This window comes from Talpa europaea, assembly GCF_964194135.1.
Source record: "Talpa europaea genome assembly, chromosome: 13".
Classification (NCBI taxonomy): Eukaryota; Metazoa; Chordata; class Mammalia; order Eulipotyphla; family Talpidae; genus Talpa; species Talpa europaea.
This window is the reverse complement of record NC_140080.1, coordinates 79051938-79067964: the sequence shown is the minus strand read 5'-3', so window position 1 is coordinate 79067964 and position 16027 is coordinate 79051938. Positions and strand designations below refer to the sequence as shown.

Sequence of the window (16027 nt, the reverse complement as noted above, 5' to 3'; positions counted from 1 at the left end):
TGGAGTCCACCTGGGACATCTTTCCATCTTAAATTAATTAATGTAATCAGGTCTGCAAAGCAGCTTTTGCCAAGAAAAGGGATTAGAACTTTTTTTTAAAGCCCAGGGGAGCTGTTATTTTACCTACCACCCTACCTATATGCTCAGTGGCTAGTCACTGGGTGTGTTTGTGGGGACGGAGTGGTCAGCAGGAGCTTCTCTAAGCAGCAGACAATTGAGCTGAGACAGGAAGCTAAGGTCCAGCCTGACTTTGCAGAGGGCTGGGGGAAGGGAGGGAAGACAGCAAGGCTGGAAAAGACATGATTGTTGGAGAAACAGAAAGATGGGTGTGACTTGAGCCAGAAAGAGGCCAAATTGCTGAAAATCAGTTTGACAAAAGCCAAGTTGCTGAAATGATCAAGCCACTAGAAACTTGTTTCTAAGTAGTTGCCTAGAAAGACAGAAAATGCTGTTACCGTGGTAAGTTTCATCAATATTTTTTTAAATTAATAGGTCTTATTATTTAAAGCTGTTTTAGGTTTACAGGAAAATAGAACAAAAAGAGAGCTCCCATATTACCTCCACGTCCCCCTACTCTCTCCTATTATTAATATCTTGTGTCAGTGGGTACATTTGTTATGAATGCTGTGCCAATATGGATATATTTTATTAGCTGAAATTCATACCTTACATTAAGATTCAGATTTGTGTTTTTTGTGTTTTGACAAGTGCATAGTGTTATCCACTATTATAGTATCATACAGAAGAGTCTCATTTACCTGAAAAATCCACTATTCATCCTTTCTTCCTTCCCCCTGAGCTCCTGGCAACCACTTGCCTTTTTTTTTTATAAGACTTATTTATTTATGCATACAAGAGCTGGTGTGTAGGCCAGAGGTGCAGAGAGTGAGAGGATTCACCAGAGATAGAGTGGGGAGCAAAACAGGCAGACTGACTGAAATACACTGCTGAGGGGAGCAGCAGGCGAGACAGGAGAGGTCTGCTGCACCATGTAGGTCACCTCCCTGGCTGGGGTTCGAACTGGTGTGGCTTCATAGTGATTAGACTTAACTCCTCGCGCCACCAGGAAGATCCACTGTTTACAATTTAAAATGCAGATTGGAACTCATTCCATATCAGTTCTTAGATTCTTCCCTCTTTTTTTTTTATAGGTGATAGAAGTCCATTGTGTGCCCATCCCACAGTTTACTACTCACCCTCCTATTTGTGAGCATTTGGGTTGTTTCCAAAATTTTGCAATTACAAGCAGAACTACAATGAATAACTTGTGTATTTGTATATATGTATTTTGGTTTTGTTGGAGGTATATCTTTAGGGTAATTCCTAGAAGTGGGATAATTAAATCAAAAGGTAAACACATATGTGACTTACTAACATATTATTGAAGTTCCTCTCTAAAGTTGGGTCTTGTTTCATTTTCATAAGCAATAGAAGTGACTGTTTCTCAGTTTTAAAAATAATTTATTTATTTACATATATTATTACATCATTGTGCATTTTTGTACAATGTTTACTTTCTGTTCTCAGGTGTAGTCCTCATAGCATTTCCACCACCAATTCACCTGTGTACCATCAACAAAGTCCCTTCGCCCTGAGTGCCCTTGTTTTGATCCCTCTTCCTCCCCCTCCCCTGCAGAATGTCTCTGATTTATAGTTTTCTGTTTATTTTTGTTTCTTTTTTTATTGTTATTATTTGTACCCCTGATTCCTTATTTGGTTCCCCAATACTCCTCCTGTAAGTGAAACCATTTGATATTTTTCTTTTTCCTTTTGACTTATTTCACTGAACATAATCCCTTCTGGCTCCATCCATATTGCTGAAATTGGCATTAGTTATCTTTTTTTTTTTTTTTTAAATAGAGGCATGTTTTTATTTATTTATTTGTTTGTTTTGTTTACACATGCACTGGGTACAGTCAGAAGCGCGGGAGGGTGAGAGATTTCACCAGAGCTAGAGCGGGGAGCAGAGCAGGCAGAAGGACAGAAGGACACTGCTGAGGGGAGCAGCGGGCGGCAGGAGAGGTCTGCGCGCCATGTGGGACCCTCCTCCGGTGGCCGGGGAGCAGCCGGGGATTGAACCGGCGCCGCAGAGGCTGCGGGCAGCTTCGCAACCCAGCGCTCAACCGCTGCGCCACCGGGGAGGCCCAGTTATCTTTTTTGATTGCTGAATAGTATTCCATTGTGTATATTTACCACATCCTCTTGATCTAATCATCTATTTTTGGGCATTTGGGTTGTTTCCAAATCTTACCTATTATAAATAGTGCTGCAATAAACAGCACTTTTGAACTAATATTTTTGTGTTCTTTGGGTAGATTTATAGGAGTCGAATTGCTGGGTCATATGGTAGCTCCATTTTTAGTAGTCTGAAGAAGCTCCACATAGCTTTCCATAGTGGTTGGACCAGTTTGCATTCCCACCAGCAGTGTAGGAGAGTTCCTTTTTCATCACATCCTCGCCAACATGTGTTGGCTGCTAGTTTTTTTAATATGTGCCACTCTCACTGCTGTAAGGTGGTTCTATTTGTGATTTTGATTTTCATTTTCCTGAATATGTTTCTCACAGTTTTGTCAACAATATATTGTCATACTTATTAATTTTTGTCATTCTGAAAGGTGAAAAATGGCATCTCAGTTTTCATTTGCACTTCTCGTTTTTTATGGGTGAGACTATATATCTTTCTATATATTTAAGAGTATGCCCACAGAGTAATTACCTGATATTAGAAAGAGCTCCATATTTAGTTTTTGGCAAATGGACAAGCAATAACATGCATTACATAAGTTGCCCTTTGCTTTCTTGTTCAAAATGTTTCCTTTATCATATGTTAAAAGGTCATATCTATATAAATAAATATGTAAAAATACATTTTTAAAAAAATTTTAAAGATTTTTATTTATTTATTATTTATTTATACAAGCACTGGGTACAGTCAGAAACGCGGGAGGGTGAGAGAATTCACCAGAGCCAGAGCGGGGAGCAGAGCAGGCAGAAGGACCGAAGTACACTGCTGAGGGGAGCGGCGGGCGGCAGGAGAGGTGCCATGCGGGACCCTCCTCCGGTGGCCTGGGAGCAGCTGGGGATTGAACCGGTGCTGCAGAGGCTGCGGGCAGCTTCGCAACCCAGCGCTCAACTGCTGCGCCACCAGGGAGGCCCTATAAAAATACATATTTATATATATGGCCATTTCTTTTCTGTTGTTGGTATTTTATTTACCTCATTATCAATAACAATGCAAGTAGTATACTTATAAATTTTTTTGTTACTTTATACTGCTTTTTATGTAATAGGGTAATTCCTCACTCATTTTATATCTTTTCAACTTTTGGGGGGCTATTTTCATTTACCTTCTCTTCCAGGGGGATGTTAGAACGAATTTAAAAAGAATCCCATTAAGATTTCAATTTTGGGGCCTCCCTGGTGGCGCAGCGGTTGAGCGCTGGGTTGCAAAGCTGCCCGCAGCTTCTGCAGAGCCGGATCCATCCCCGGCCGCTGGCGAGGGTCCCACATGGTGCGCAGACCTCTCCTGCCACACCCACTGCTCCCCTCAGCAGTGTATTTTGTCAGCCTGCCTGCCTGCTCTGCTCCCCGCTCTGGCTCTGGTGAATTCTCTCACCCTCCCGTGCTTCTGACTGTACCCAGTGCTTGTATAAATAAATAAATCTTAAAAAAAAAGATTTTAATTTTGATTGAAATCATTTAACCTTTATAGAGTTACTTGGGGAGAATGGAATCTTTCCAATTTTGTATTTTCCCATCTTGGACTAGAATATATTTCTAGGTATACTGAGCTCTTTGATTGTAATTTTGGGTAATATTTTATAGTTTTCCTTCAAAAACCTTATTCCTAGGAATTTCGTAAGTTCTACTGATAATATGAATAGAATTTTGTATTTTACATTATATTTTTAAATGGATATTGTTGACTACAAGACAATTATAGCTTTTTAAAAGTGATATTTCATTCAGTCCCTAGCTTTTTACTTGATAATCTCTTTCTAAGCAGAAACTTACATAAGAAATAATGGCAATTTCTGATATTTTTTTAAAGATTTATTTATTTATGCATACAAGAGCTTGGGTACAGGCCAGAGGTGCGGGGTGGGGGGGTGAGAGGATTCACCAGAGTCAGAGTGGGGAACAGAACAGGCAGACTGACACCGAAGTACACTGCTGAGGGGAGCAGCGGGCAAGTCAGAAGAGGTCTGCTGTGCCATGTGGGTAGCTTCCTGACCGCCCGGGAATCAAACTCATGCTGCAGAGGCTGTGGATTGCTTTATAGTGTGGTGCTTAACCCGTCGCGCCACCAGGGAGTCCCAATTTTTGATATTTTTACCTCTGTCTGGAGTGAGAATATGGGAAAGGTGCTACCTCGGAAGTGGAGGCATTCATAGGGCCTTAGACTTGTGCAGAACTTGTTTGAAATTTTAATTGTAGAGGCCTTGTCAATACCGGGTGACAACATGCTGTGCTGTTCTGGTCTTCATGTTCTTGCGAGGAGCCTGCTGCAGGGTGGAGTTCTCACCAGCAGTGCCTTTGGCACAGAATTAGGAATCAGCTGCTCTGCCTCTGTGGGGTGGAGAGCTGGCCAGCTTCCCCAGGTCCTACAGACACCCTGCAATTTCTCCATGGCTGCTCCTGTTTCAGCTCCTGCTGATTTGAGCTTGGCATTTTCAAACTTTCTTGAGAATGTTTGTGTGGGTTGGAATCCTGGTTCCCAACCTCGGTCCATGTAGTCCCATCTGCTTTTTCATAATACTGACATTCTACAAATCTGACTTCTCTTGGGCCCTTCACTATTTTCTGTTGTTGCTATGGGTCACTTGTTATATTAGTGGGGTCTGGAGACCCATGAGAGAGGTGAAAAGACTTCAGTTTGCCATCTTTAGGGGGAGGCAGGGAGAATTACTAGATTATAGAAATAATGAAAACATACTGTAAAAAATGTGGGCATCTGCTAAGTAAAGAGCTGTGTTCAACATTTGGTGTACATCCTCCTAAGTTTTTCTCATTTTTTTCCTGATGCAGTGTTTTTGCAGACACTTACTTTCTCAGGTTTCACTTTCACTTATTTTCAGCGGTGCGGAGTTGTAACACTTGACAAATTCAAAGCACATATTCTCTTTTGAGCCTTCCAATTACCCACATTTTACAGTCTAGTGAATTAACATAAGAGAAACTGAGCTTTCAGCTCAAAGTCACAAAGCTTCCGTGTGGTGGGTTTGGGACTCAAACCCAGGTCTGGTGTTGAGGACCAGGTGTGTGCCATTTAGAATTCAGGGAAATGGAGTAAAAAGTGAAGATTCTCCTACCCCAGGCTGGAAATCAGCAGGTCTAGGGTGCTGCCTCCTGTCCTTCATGTCTTTGAATCTTTACTGTTTTTATTTGCCTTTTAATATTTTTGAGATGTACTTTACATAAGTGAAAATGCACAGATAAATACACATCAGTACAATCCACACCTCTATAGAAAGATCTTGATAATTATGTGAGTCATGTGGATGTATACATTTCCATCATTCCAGGAAATTCCCTGTGGCCTTTCCTAGTCCACTCTCAATTGCTTCCTGACTCAGGGAGTCACTGTTCTTTTTTCTTTTACCATATAAATAATTCCTAGAACTGTTGGCCTGCCTTAAACTTCCATATAAATGGGATCAGTTTGGAAATACTTTCTGTACTTAACATCTTTTTTTTAAAAGATTTATTTATTTATGCATACAAGCACTGGGGTACAGGTTGGAGGTGTGTGTGTGGGGGTGAGAGGATACACCAGAGACAGAGTGGGGAACAGAACAGGCAGATTGACTAAATCACACTGCTGAGGGGCGCAGCATGTGAGTCTGGAGAGGTCTGCTGTGCCCTGTGGGTTAGCTCCCTGGCTGGGGATCAAACTCATGCTGCAGCGGCTGGTTAATAGCTTGATAGCACTGTGCCACCAGGGAGACTCAGTCCTTGTAATTTCTTTTAGTAAACTTCTTAGTTTTTTCTATATACAAAATCATGTGATATGCAAATAAAAACTGTTTTTTTCCCTTTCCAATATGTATGTATTTCTATTTTTTTTTGCGTTATTTCTTGCTTTATTTTCTCCTTATGAGGAGGAAAGTATTTTATGTATGTGTCTCTACTGACTCCTTAAATGAACAATAAGCTCCCTGATTGCAAGAACTCTCTTATGTAACCTTTTGAGTAGCTTGTCTGTAATTGGTACACAATTAAACATTTCCCAAGCATCATTAATGTGGAAGCTGCTGTAGGTATCACCCAGATACTCTTTAAGATGTTAATTTAAAAAGATGTTAACTTAAACACAAAATACAATATGTAGTGAGAACCATTTGAGAGTAACTGGTTTTAACCACTTCAGGCATTCAGAAGGGGGAGAGGAGACTATAGGGTGAGTTATTTGAGGAAGACTTCAGAGAGGAAGACTTCAGAGAGGAATCTGAACTGGCACAGAAGCAGAGATGGGGTTTAAGTGAAGAGGGAGAAGATGACATTCCCACTGTGGGAAATGCACAGATAAAGGTCCCGGGCAGAAATGTATATCGTCCATTTGGAAGACAGGGAAGAGATCAGTGTGGGGAAAATTGGGGGAGAGATGCCGGGGTATTATTATGTGGAGGCTCCAATTATCAAGTCAAGGATATTGGGGTTATGGATTCGGTACACTCACTTTGATGGCAGATCTGTAATGCCATCTTAGAGCTCATGCCTATTGTGTTCCCAGCCAGATGCATTAGAAGGGACAGTGAAAACAAAGACTCCTGAGTGAAGGAATGAATGGACAAGGGTCAATGTCAAAGTTGGTTTATAGACAGAAGTGCTTTGTTTTTCCTGGAGACACTTGAACTCTCTTTTTAATGATACTCATTTGGAAAAAAAGCGCTTTCCTTTTTCTTTAGTAAGGATGGATAAGGAGTGTGGAACTAGTTTCCTGGAAACAAACCAAATGCCAGGCCTCCTGGCTGCCAGCCTGAAAAAACCAGAATTTCCTATTTGGCTGTCATGTTATGATTTCTGTGGGTCAGAGTTTACCGCAGGTGCTTTCTGAGTACAGGGTAGTTTTTCCAAGACAAATCCTTTGCCACTTTGTACTAACCCTTGACCCTCTTTGTATTCTCTTGGGGGATTTTCTTACTTGGTGGCTTTACAGCCTATCCACTCTTCTGAAGTCACAATTCTGGTTTTTTTAGGCTGGCAGCCAGGAGGCCTGGCATTTGGTTTGTTTCCAGGAAACTAGTTCCATACTCCTTATCCATCCTTACTAAAGAAAAAGGAAAGCACTTTTTTTCCAAATGAGTATCATAAAAAAGAGAGTTCAAGTGTCTCCAGGAAAAACAAAGTACTTCTGTCTATAAACCAACTTTGACATTGACCCTTGTCCATTCATTCCTTCACTCAGGAGTCTTTGTTTTCACTGTCTCTTCTAATGCATCTGGCTGGGAACACAATAGGCATTTTCATCCTGCAGAGTTTTGCTTTAGGTTTGGTGTATGTAATGTTAAGGTAGATGTGTGTGTGCGTGCACGTGTGTACAGGGTTAGTCCACGACTTGGAAGAAGTTGCTGGAATTTGCAGTTGAGAGTCGGGACAGCAAAGCTACTGACATGGGTGATGTTAGATGGCAAATCCAGAAGTTAGGTTTTTAAGATCCCAGAGTAGGGAACATGGGGCCTGTTCAGAGATGACTTCTGGAACATTTGAGGGTTGAGAGGCTGGATTTGGATTTGGGAGGGGATGATGTAAGCATCATCTTAGAGTTGAGTACTGCATTTCAGGAGGCAGGAAGAAATTTTCGTGGTTGAGGCAGAAGAGTGTGTATGGAGGGGGTGAGCACAGGAGTGAAAGTCTGTTTCTTTAGGTGTCACATTGCTTAAATCTATGCTCCAACAATAGCTACAAGTCATAGGGTGAAATATATTTCTAACTTGGATTTATTTATATACCCACATGCAAAATTTATCATACTTACAGGAACCTTTTTTTTTTTTTTAAAGATTGCTTCCAAATTTACTATTTCCACTATGTTTCCACACTTCTCTGCTGGAATATCATCCTCTTCAAATGCACATTCACTTTCTTTTCTTTTCTTTTTTTTTTTAAGATTTATTTATTTATTTATACAAGCACTGGGTACAGCCAGAAGTGTGGGAGGGTGAGAGAATTCACCAGAGCCAAAGCGGGGAGCAGAGCAGGCAGAAGGACCGAGGTACACTGCTGAGGGGAGCAGCGGGCAGCAAGAAAGGTCTGCGTGCCATGTGGGATCCTCCTCCGGTGGCCGGGAGCATCCGGGAATCGAGCCGGCGCTGCAGAGGCTTCGGGCAGCTTCGCAACCCAGCGCTCAACCGCCGCGCCACCGGGGAGGCCCCTTACAGGAACCATTTTAAGAAATGGTAGGCATGAGTTATGGACAGTAAACTTTTCCAAGCATTGGGTTGAAATAAGCTTCAGACCTTGGTCCTGCTGAGTTTCTGTGGGACTCCTGTTTGCTCAGGTAGGCCATGAGGAGAAGCAGCAACTGGAAGGAAGGAATTCTGCTTCCCTAGTGCCCAGGGCTAGGTAGAGAAGGAGTCCCTCCCCTCCCCTCAGAGGCAGAGTTGCATCTCTGTGAACAGGGGATTGAGAAGGAAAATCCACCTTGGCTGCCTTGGGCTGGGTGAGTTCAAAATTCCCCAGGACACACCCAGAAGCAACCTCATCAGCCTCCCTATAGATTGGAGTTTGAATCAGGCAATCTCTTGTGTGCATTTGGGAATAGAAAATATAGACTAACCTCATTAGGGGACCCTTCTTTGGTTTGGGGAACTGAGGAGGTTTTGGTTTTTAAAATGTACTGCATCTGGGGCTACTGCTTTGGGAGACTAGGCAGCTCCAGCCACAGAGCACTCTGTAGACTCAAAGAGGACTGCACTGCTAATTTAAAATTAGAAAATAATTCTTTTCCCCCAAATGGGACCAATGCCCATGTGGAACATATTGGCTGCTGGACTCCCCTTCATGCTCCCCAGTGGGATGTTGGCCTATCATTCCCACTCCTGGGACTTGGCTCCTGGCTCAGAGGTGCTCCCCTCAATCCTCAGCCCTCGGACTGGGCTTGTTGGTTGTGGTAACTGAGGTCAGAGTCAAGTTTAAAGACAAAGTGGGGCCTCCCCTGGTGGCACAGCGGTTGAGCGCTGGGCTGTGAAGCTGCCTGCAGCCTCTGTAGCGCTGGTTCAATCCCCGGCCGCCAGCAAGTGTCCCACAAGGCGCAACAGATCTCTCCTGCCACGCCTGCTGCTCCCCTCAGCAGTGTATTTCATAGGTCTGCCTGTTCTGTTCCCTGCTCTGGCTCTGGTGAATTCTCTCACCCTCCCGCGCTTCTGACTGAACTCAGTGCTTGTATAAATAAATAAATAAATCTTTAAAAAAAATAAAATACAGACAAAGTGAACATTTCATAACCTCTGGTTAAAAAGGTTGCAGGGTGTGAGTCAGTTTCCACTTAATAGGGTGAAGACACACCCTCCAGATGGCTGGAGGGTGTGCCCAGTGCCTGCTCCCAGGAAGGGACACCAGCAGCTCAGCTCCCTCATCCAAGCATCTCTCAGCCCTCTGTCACTTCCTTCCTGTTTTGTGGCCTTTCAGTTTCATAATTTTAAAGACTCTTCCACAGCTACTTGCAGTCTTACTTCTTCTATTTTTATTCCTTTTGGCCATGCATTTCTTGGAAGTCAAGTGTTTGAGAAACCTCAAACATGGCGGGTTTCCCAGTGTTCTATCCACTCCAGACCCTGGGACTGCCCATCTGTCCCTGTTCCTGGTCTGACTCGATGTTGTCTTTCCTGCCAGTGTTCGGACATCCTCAGCACCGCCGGCTACGACAGCATCATCCAGCACCTGAACAACGGACGCAAAAACTGCAAAGAGTTCGAAGAGTTTTTAAAAGAAAGGTACTTGTGGTTTCCACTCTGAAAAGAAGGTGGAGGGCAAAATGCTCCCATACAAACAGGGAACAATTGTTCTCAATGGTGCACAAGACACTCTGCTGTAGGTTGTGGAATGAACTCAAGAAATAAATGGTATCTCTGGCAGAAAGTTCTTAGAAAATAGTTTGAGGAATGAGAGTTATGAATAAAACAACAAGCAAAACACAGAATACCTCTCTTACTCAAAGTTCACATGACACCACTTTGCTTTCACGAAAGCCCTAGGTTAGTACCTGTTTCTGCTCACAAAAGAAACCCAGAGGACTTTCCTTTTGTGACAAAAGGTGAAAAGCAAAAATAGCATTCAGTGTTTTGTTCTTCACAGCTGAAGAGGCAGGAGCCCCTGACATCGAGTCTCAAGAGCTGCTTTACATAAGCTGTGTGTTTACCATGGCATTCCTGCTTTTAATAGGTGTTAGTGTTATTTTAGGTTTATTTTAGGTTTTATATACTATTTGATTTGATATGATTTGGTAAATCTATTTTGAGTCTGGGAACACTCAAAAATTTTTCCTTATAAATAGATGGGAATTGCTCCTTCTGCTTTAGGCCATTTTGGTTTACAAAAGATTTCATAGGAATGTTTCACGTTAGAACAGCAGGGAGAATCTGCATAATAAAACTCTATGTAGGGCCTCCCCGGTGGCGCAGCGGTTGAGTGCTGGGTTGCGAAGCTGCCCGCGGCCTCTGCGGCGCCGGTTCAATCCCCGGCTGCTTCCCGGCCACCGGAGGAGGGTCCCACATGGCGCGCAGATCTCTCCTGCCGCCCGCTGCTCCCCTCAGCAGTGTGCTTCGGTCCTTCTGCCTGTTCTGCTCCCCGCTCTGGCTCTGGTGAATTCTCTCACCCTCCCGCGCTTCTGACTGTACCCAGTGCATGTATAAACAAAAAAACAAACAAATAAATAAATAAATAAAACATGCCTCTATTAAAAAAAAAAAAAAAAGACAAAAACTCTATGTAATGTGAAAGACCTCCTGAGAGACAGAGAGATTGTGGAGGAATGAGAATAAAGTGGGGGGGGGGGGCAGCTTCCTGGCAGACATCCTTAAGGTGGCCCTCGAGGGCAAGCTGGTTTTGATAGGTCAGGAGTATCCAGGTATCCATGGGAGAGAAGCAGCTAGGAGGTGGGAAGGACCTTGGTTCCTGTGGTGGAGGGTGGGGAAGAGCCTCATTCGGAGACCCCTGGGTGGAGAGCAACAAGAAGTAGGCAGGGCAGGTATGCCTGGGGCAATTGGACTTGGTGGGTGGGGGCAACGTGCATGGTTTGGAAAATTTTCTTTTCTTCTTAATGAATAAAGTTTTGAAAAATTCTAAAATTAATGGGGTTAGTTTTGTGGGAAATCTTTTTTTTTAAAGATTTATTTTTATTTATAAAAATAAAGAACTGGGGTGTAGGCCAGAGGTGTAAGGGGGAAAGGATTCACCAGAGACAGAGTGAGGAGCAGAACAGACAGATCTACTGAAATACACTGCTGAGGGGAGCAGTGAGCAAGACAGGAGAGGTCCGCTGCACCATGTGGGTCAGCTCCCCGGCCTGGGATCGAACTCATGCCTCAGTGGCTGGCGCTAGCTTGATAGTGCTGAGACTTTAATCCCAGTGCCACCAGGGAGGGCCTGTTTTATGGGAAATCTTATTCATCCTGAATAATCCATTTCCCAAGGATTCTGGATGGAGTGCTTTGGGGGATTTTTGTCAGGTCCCAAATTAATTAATGGGTAGTATCAGTACTTATAAGGCAATGAGTGAAAGAGTCATCATTTGGACATACAATTGTTATCACGTGGGCCGTGGCTGTTATTTATAGGGCTCCACCTCATCACTCAGATCCACCCCTAGTTCCCCGTAGGTAGTCCAACATGGCAGCATATTCCTCCCCATGTTCCTGGAGGTGGTGAACATGATACACCCTCCCCAACACAACCATCAAAGTGTTTTTGGTCAAGTCTCTTTACTTTCTACTCAAGAGAACTTTAGGTGACACAGAACTCAGGTTACTCACTGTTGGAAAGTGAAATTATTCTCCTTGAACTTTACAAATGTCTGGGGGAGCTGGAACCCCTCCATATAGTGAGTCTCAAGAGGGATGGATGGGTCTGTCTACTCTCAGCCTCCAGGGAGCTGGTCACTGCACCTCTTCCTTTGGGGAGCCCAGCATCCCTCTTCTATCTGAGCTAATAGGCAGCACTGACATTAAGTTACACTTTTCCTTTCTCTTGCCAGGCATTGGAGATGGGCTTCCTCTTTTCTTACCAAACAGAGCTCTAACAAACGAGTTTCATGACTGTGCAGGATGTAGAGATTGCAGAACACCATTTGTTTTTTGTGTTCCTCCTCTAGCTATGCTTTTATAAAATTTCTTCTGAAAGTGAAATAGCTTTGCCTACATCCATGAAGGAATGGCCAAGCTTTATTCCCTGCCCAGGAGGACCATCTAAGCACCCCCTGGCATGATGGGCGTGGTGGTCTAAATGAATGGTGTCCACACTTTTTTGAGAATTTTTTTTTTTTTTTAAATAGAGGCATGTTTTATTTATTTATTTGTTTATACATGCACCGGGCACAGTCAGAAGCGCGGAAGGGTGAGAGAATTCACCAGAGCCAGAGCGGGGAGCAGAGCAGGCAGAGGGACCAAAGTACACTGCTGAGGGGAGCGGCGGGCGGCAGGAGAGCTCTGCGCGCCATGTGGGACCCTCCTCCGGTGGCCGGGGAGCAGCCGGGGATCGAACAGATGCCGCAGAGGCCGCGGGCAGCCTCGCAACCCAGCGCTCAACTGCTGTGCCACCGGGGAGGCCCTGTCCACACTTTTTTGAATGCCCTCATTTTAGAAATGTATTTGGTGCTGCCACACAGTATGCACATGCATAAAACAAAAGTTTAGTAAAACATTACTACCCTTTTATTTTATTCAGCTATATTTAATTTTTTTAACAACCAAAACCATTTCTTTTACTATCAAACTATTACTTCAATATTCCCACTCCCCCTGTGCCTTTAAATCTTCAGAAATATTTCAATCATGTAAATACAAGAATTAGAATTCCTCTTACAATCAGTTGTAAAATAATTTTTGAACATTTTAATAGCATTTTATTTAACCAGTGTTAAATAAATAAATATCCTAAAATATCCTCATTTCACCATGTAATCCAAATGCAATTATTGAGATAACCAGTGATCTCCTTTTGTGTGTGAGCGAATTTTAATTACACAGGGCAGCGTTATCAACTGTAGTCACCATGTTTTAGGTCAGGGTGTCAGACGAAGGTACTCTGTGTGGGGGTTTGAGACCTCCAAGCGAGTGGTTAGACTGGCCTCTAGACTTCCTCCTCTGTGTGCCTGCCAGAAGTTGCTGTGTCTCTGAGAGAACATGTGCTCCCTATATAGGGGAAATCCATGGGAAGAAGTGAAGTCCTCTGCAGGTTTGGGGGTACAGCCTTAACTCTTGCTCAGTTAGGTGTGGGGTGCTTATAGGGCCTGGTGCTTTGTCTGTCAGACCTGGGTCACAGTATGACATTGCTAAAACATCCTCCTTGGGTATGGAGCACAATAATACTTAGCCACTGTCAATTTCATGTGGAACTCTGGGACCTGAAGGACTAGATGCAAAACACACACCAACACAGGGGCAAAAATAAAAGCAGTTTACCATAGATTGCTTATTTTGAGTTCATGTATAATTCACATGCATTAGTAAAAATATTATATGACATGTGGCGAACATGCACCTTACCTAATGTGGCAGTTTTAGGATTCCCTGACCCGCCCAAAGTGTCAAAGTCCTGTCAAGGAATTTCTGGCAGTTCAACGTGCCCAGAAAGCAGCAAGGTAAGGAGGAGACAGTGTACCACCAGGTGAGCTCACTACCTCCCATACCCTCTTGGGGAGAAACCAGGACTGTGTCCCTGCACGCCAGGTTTTACTGCCATTATGGAAACTAGGAAGTGCTCCTTTCCTGGGTTCTACTTAAATGGATTGCAGTAAACCTGTTTACACTTATTTAGGGATGAACAGTGACCCAAATGCAAGACTTAGTGTCCTATGATATTCTGGGGCAGGCAGGAATGTTGCTTTTCTGGCATCTGTACCTCTGATACCTGAGCCGAATTTCAACACATGCTATCAACTGGGTGATTTCTTTCAACTCTGCAAAATATAACAAAACAGAGTAACCAACAATCCATCAGTAAGTTGTAAATTTACTGAATTTACCCTTTTATCAGCTAGAAAGGCATAATGGTGGTAGAGATTGATGCAGCCACATTAGAATTTGTTAACCAAATTCTAAATAGTTATAACCATATATTGAGCATTTGTAGTGAGGTGATAAGTAATCTACTAGGACAATCTAGATGGTGACAGGATCCAGAATAGCTACAGGGAGATCTCACACAGATCCAGTGTTTATGACTCATCAGCTCTGGGCAGGGCAGGTGGCTCTCCAGGGCAGTGGATTGTTTCCCAGCACAGAGATGTTCTCTCCTTCCTTGTCTTCCGGTTTCATACATTCTTACTCATTACACCCACTCTCTATTCCAGCCAGACAGGTTTATTAGTGAGCAGGATTTGGATGTCTGCATCTCTTTATCTTTACTCCATTGTCTTCCCACTTGGAATATCCTCCTTTTTTGATCCCTAGGCAAATGCTCCCCATCCTTCAAAGTCCAGGTCAAATTTTCCTCTTCTTTTTTCTTCAAGGGAAGTTTTCTACATAACACTCCAGTCTGAGGTCTTCCACTGGTTAACAAAATGAACCTTTCTTGTCATTGGTAGTCCATTGGAATATCCTTTCTCTAGAACCCCAGATGGGGTCAGACATCTACAGAGCTCATGATATGAGCAGGAAGTGAGAAACATAAAAGCGAGGATAATTATACCACAAAAGGGAACTAGGAGTGGTTAAATGACATTATTTTAATAGCTGCCATTTATCGAAACCTTGCCTGATATGAGCTATCATATATTTTGCATACATTATCACATTTAATTCTTATAACAGCCCTGTTTGATAAGTTTTATTGTCCTTATTTTACAATTAAACTAGAACTCAGAAAAGTTATGTAACTTAGCTAAGGTCAGACAGTGACTGAGAGGTAGATCTTGTTTCAAACCTAGGAAAGTTGGACCCTGGAATCTGTGCTGTCAGTCACTGCAGGGTGGCTAGTACAGTGCCTGGCACACAATAAGTACTGGGTAAATGGTTCTCATTACTAATATAATTGTGTGAAACCTGGGAGGTAGGTAGGGAATATATCATTACCTCTATTTTACAGATAAGAAAAGTTAAGTTGTATTGGGGTTTAAATAATTTGCCCAGGGCCTCCCTGGTGGCGTAGCGGGTTTCGCACAGTGCTGTGAAGCTGTCTGCAGCCTCTGCAGCGTGGGTTTGATTCCCAGCCGACCAGGGAGAAACCCACATGGTGCGGCAGACCCTCTCCTGTCTCTCCCGCTGCTCCCCTCAGCAGTGTATTTCAGTCAGTCTGCCTGTTCTGCTCCCTGCTCTGTCTGTGGTGAATCCTCTCACCTTCCTGTGCCTCTGGCCTGTACCCCAGTTCTTGCATGAAAATAAATAAATCTTAAAATAAATTGCCCAAAATTACAAATTCAGTAAGGAACGGAGGCTGAAATTCTATTAACCCTGTGTCTGGTGATTTTTCCACTTTATTTAGTGGTCTCCTAAGAAGGCTGGGCATATTTTGTAAAAGGGGGTTTGGCCAGAACTTGGCAGCCAGGTCAGTTCTCTCAATTGTGCACAGTGACAGGATCCTAATTAAGGAGGATGGAGGCAGCTCACAGAGCCCTTCACCTCTGTGCACACTTGCAGGTTAGAGGTCATACCTGTGGACTGTCCATTCCACATCCCCAATACTGTAGGGCTCTGGTCTCATCCTGTGAGCTGCCTGTAGCTCTTTTGTAGGGAGTGGTCAACCTGCCCTGGTTACTGTCATATTCTGGGACCCTCACTGTGGGCCAGTTACCTCTCAGGTTAGACCGAAGGGTGGCAGTTTGCCAGGGTGGGAATGACAGACTTCCTTAGGCATTAGCACTCTGCGGTCA

At 43.5% G+C, this 16027-nt stretch overlaps 1 protein-coding gene across 1 annotated transcript in view; it reads left to right on the top strand.

Annotated features, from left to right (window-relative positions):
- The window catches only part of PSTPIP2 (proline-serine-threonine phosphatase interacting protein 2), a gene marked incomplete at its 3' end in the record, with an annotated part of 66873 nt that overhangs the window by 13525 nt on the left and 37321 nt on the right, over positions 1 to 16027 (top strand). Inside the window, exon 2 of the mRNA XM_084252324.1 lies at positions 9835 to 9935. Coding sequence (XP_084108450.1) covers positions 9835 to 9935 — 101 coding nt within the window. The remainder of the gene's footprint in view (positions 1 to 9834; positions 9936 to 16027) is intronic.